Source organism: Ranitomeya variabilis, chromosome 1 (assembly GCF_051348905.1).
Source record: "Ranitomeya variabilis isolate aRanVar5 chromosome 1, aRanVar5.hap1, whole genome shotgun sequence".
NCBI lineage: Eukaryota > Metazoa > Chordata > Amphibia > Anura > Dendrobatidae > Ranitomeya > Ranitomeya variabilis.
In genome coordinates, this window is record NC_135232.1 from 597,912,930 (window position 1) to 597,915,077 (window position 2,148).

Genomic DNA, 2,148 nt, shown 5'->3' on the forward strand with positions numbered 1-2,148 from the left:
AAGTAGGCAATCGACTACTTTGCAAATTTAACTTTACAATGCATTATGGACTAGAGGTTTTATTTAATTTAAACTTCTGTCTAGAGAACTCTTCTATGACCATAGGCACCAGTGACGAAGTTAAGGTCTCATTGTTTACATTTCTAGAATAAGAGCCATTACTTTAATAAAGTGTATTGCTACATGGGTGAAATATGCTTGAAGCTCTAATATAAGTTCTATTCTTTAGAATTCGAGCATCTGTTATATGTCAAAATGTCATACCCTTAAGGTTCCAATGTCAAGAATGTGAAAGATCAAAGAAGAAATCTCAGAGAAAAAAATGCAAAACAGTAATACGTACCATGTTTTGGGATGGAAGCTGACCAGAGATAAAATGATTTTGAGAGGACTGCACACTAGTTAGAAAATAGTACACCTCAACTCAGTTACCGTAACCAGAAAAAACGGTGGCACTAATACACCGTCGACTGATAATTATTCTCCAATAGTCTTGTTTTAATAGCCTGTTTATAGACCACAGTTAAAGATGTTCACTGAACGATCTGCAATATATTGACCGGTGCTCATAGACTGCCAATGGTCTGTCCAGATTAGATAGTACGATGTACCACCGCATCGACATGATATTTACTCTAAAAAATTATTATAAAATAAGTGTTCTTAAGAATGCTTTAGATCTAGCAGGTAGATTTCTTGAAACTGAATGTGTTATCAGAAAATTACCTATTGCTTATATCAATAATTTTATGTTAAATATAGGTGATACATCTCCTTTAAGACAATAATTAAGCATGCATTTTAACTTTTGTTCACATCAGGATCTCTATTACATGCAATGGAAATATTAAACCAATCCTTATCTAGCAGATTTATTCTGCTCGGTTTATCTGATGTTCCTTACTTTATGGTTATAGGCTTCTTTGCATTATTGGTGATCTATGTGACAACATTGTTGGCAAATCTTCTATTGATCATAGTGGTAGCTTTTAATCCAAAGCTCCAAACCCCAATGTACTTTTTTCTTATCAATCTCTCCTTTATTGACATTTGCTTTTCTTCCACTGTGGTACCTAAACTCCTGATGAACACGTTAAGCAAAGACAAGAGCATCTCTCTACTGGAATGTGCTTTCCAAATGTACTTTCATTTAACCTTTGGGACTACAGAGTGTTTCATACTTGCCATCATGGCTTATGATAGGTTTGTTGCCATCTGTAAACCTCTGCATTACAACACCATCATGAGCAGGAAGAAGTGTATCAGTCTGGCGACTTCGTCATGGACTTCAAGCTTCATCAACTCCATAATACATGTCACCTATACCTTCCAGTTGTCATTCTGCAATTCCTACCACGTCAACCACTTCTTTTGTGAAATTCCTCCATTTATACAAATGTCCTGCAGTGACACTTGGCTCCATGAGGTAGCAATGTATATTTCGGCAGGGATCGCAGCTACTTTATCCTTTTTCTTGATTCTGGTTTCATATGTTCATATTCTGTCCTGCATTTTAAAAATAAATTCTGCTCATGGAAGATTTAAAGCTTTCTCCACATGTGTCTCACACATCATTGTGGTGACAGTTTTCTTTGGGACCCTTATGATTCTGTACTTACGTCCACAATCCAGTTCATCTCCAGAAATGGACAATTCAGTCTCCATCATCTATTCAGCTGTCACACCCATGGTAAACCCCATCATCTATAGCATCAGAAATAATGATGTTAAGGGCACTGTGAAAAAGAATTTAGTTAAAGACATTGCCCAGACAAATTGATTTTGACAAAATCTCAATAATGTGACAGTAAAAGATAGAAGAGAAGCAGGTTGCATAAATAGCGTGAAAACTTCCATTTCACCTTTCTGCCCCAAGTTCACTAAAACTACCAGAAGCCTTCCATTTTGCTACTTGACTTAAACAACACTGTCCTCTTGTAGATCAAACAAAATTTGCTTTTATCTTGTTCATTTTTTTTACTGATAATACCAAATAAATAATTAGTATGTTCAGTAAAGTTACTTATCATTTGGGACCATCTCTTTTTTCTACAAGTCCTAGGAACATCAACAGAGTCAAGAGTGAAAGTCCAAGGTGACGTGTGACACTGAGTCACTTTTCATGGACAAGCCATGAGTCTGGATAGT

The 2,148-nt window shown here is 35.9% G+C and overlaps 1 protein-coding gene across 1 annotated transcript; it reads left to right on the forward strand.

Annotated features, from left to right (window-relative positions):
- The first annotated feature begins 838 nt into the window (after window positions 1-838).
- LOC143793929 (olfactory receptor 5G3-like) lies at window positions 839-1,780 on the forward strand. The gene has a single exon (XM_077280863.1). It carries the CDS (start codon window positions 839-841, stop codon window positions 1,778-1,780), a length of 942 nt encoding a protein of 313 aa, XP_077136978.1.
- The last annotated feature ends 368 nt before the right edge of the window (window positions 1,781-2,148 follow it).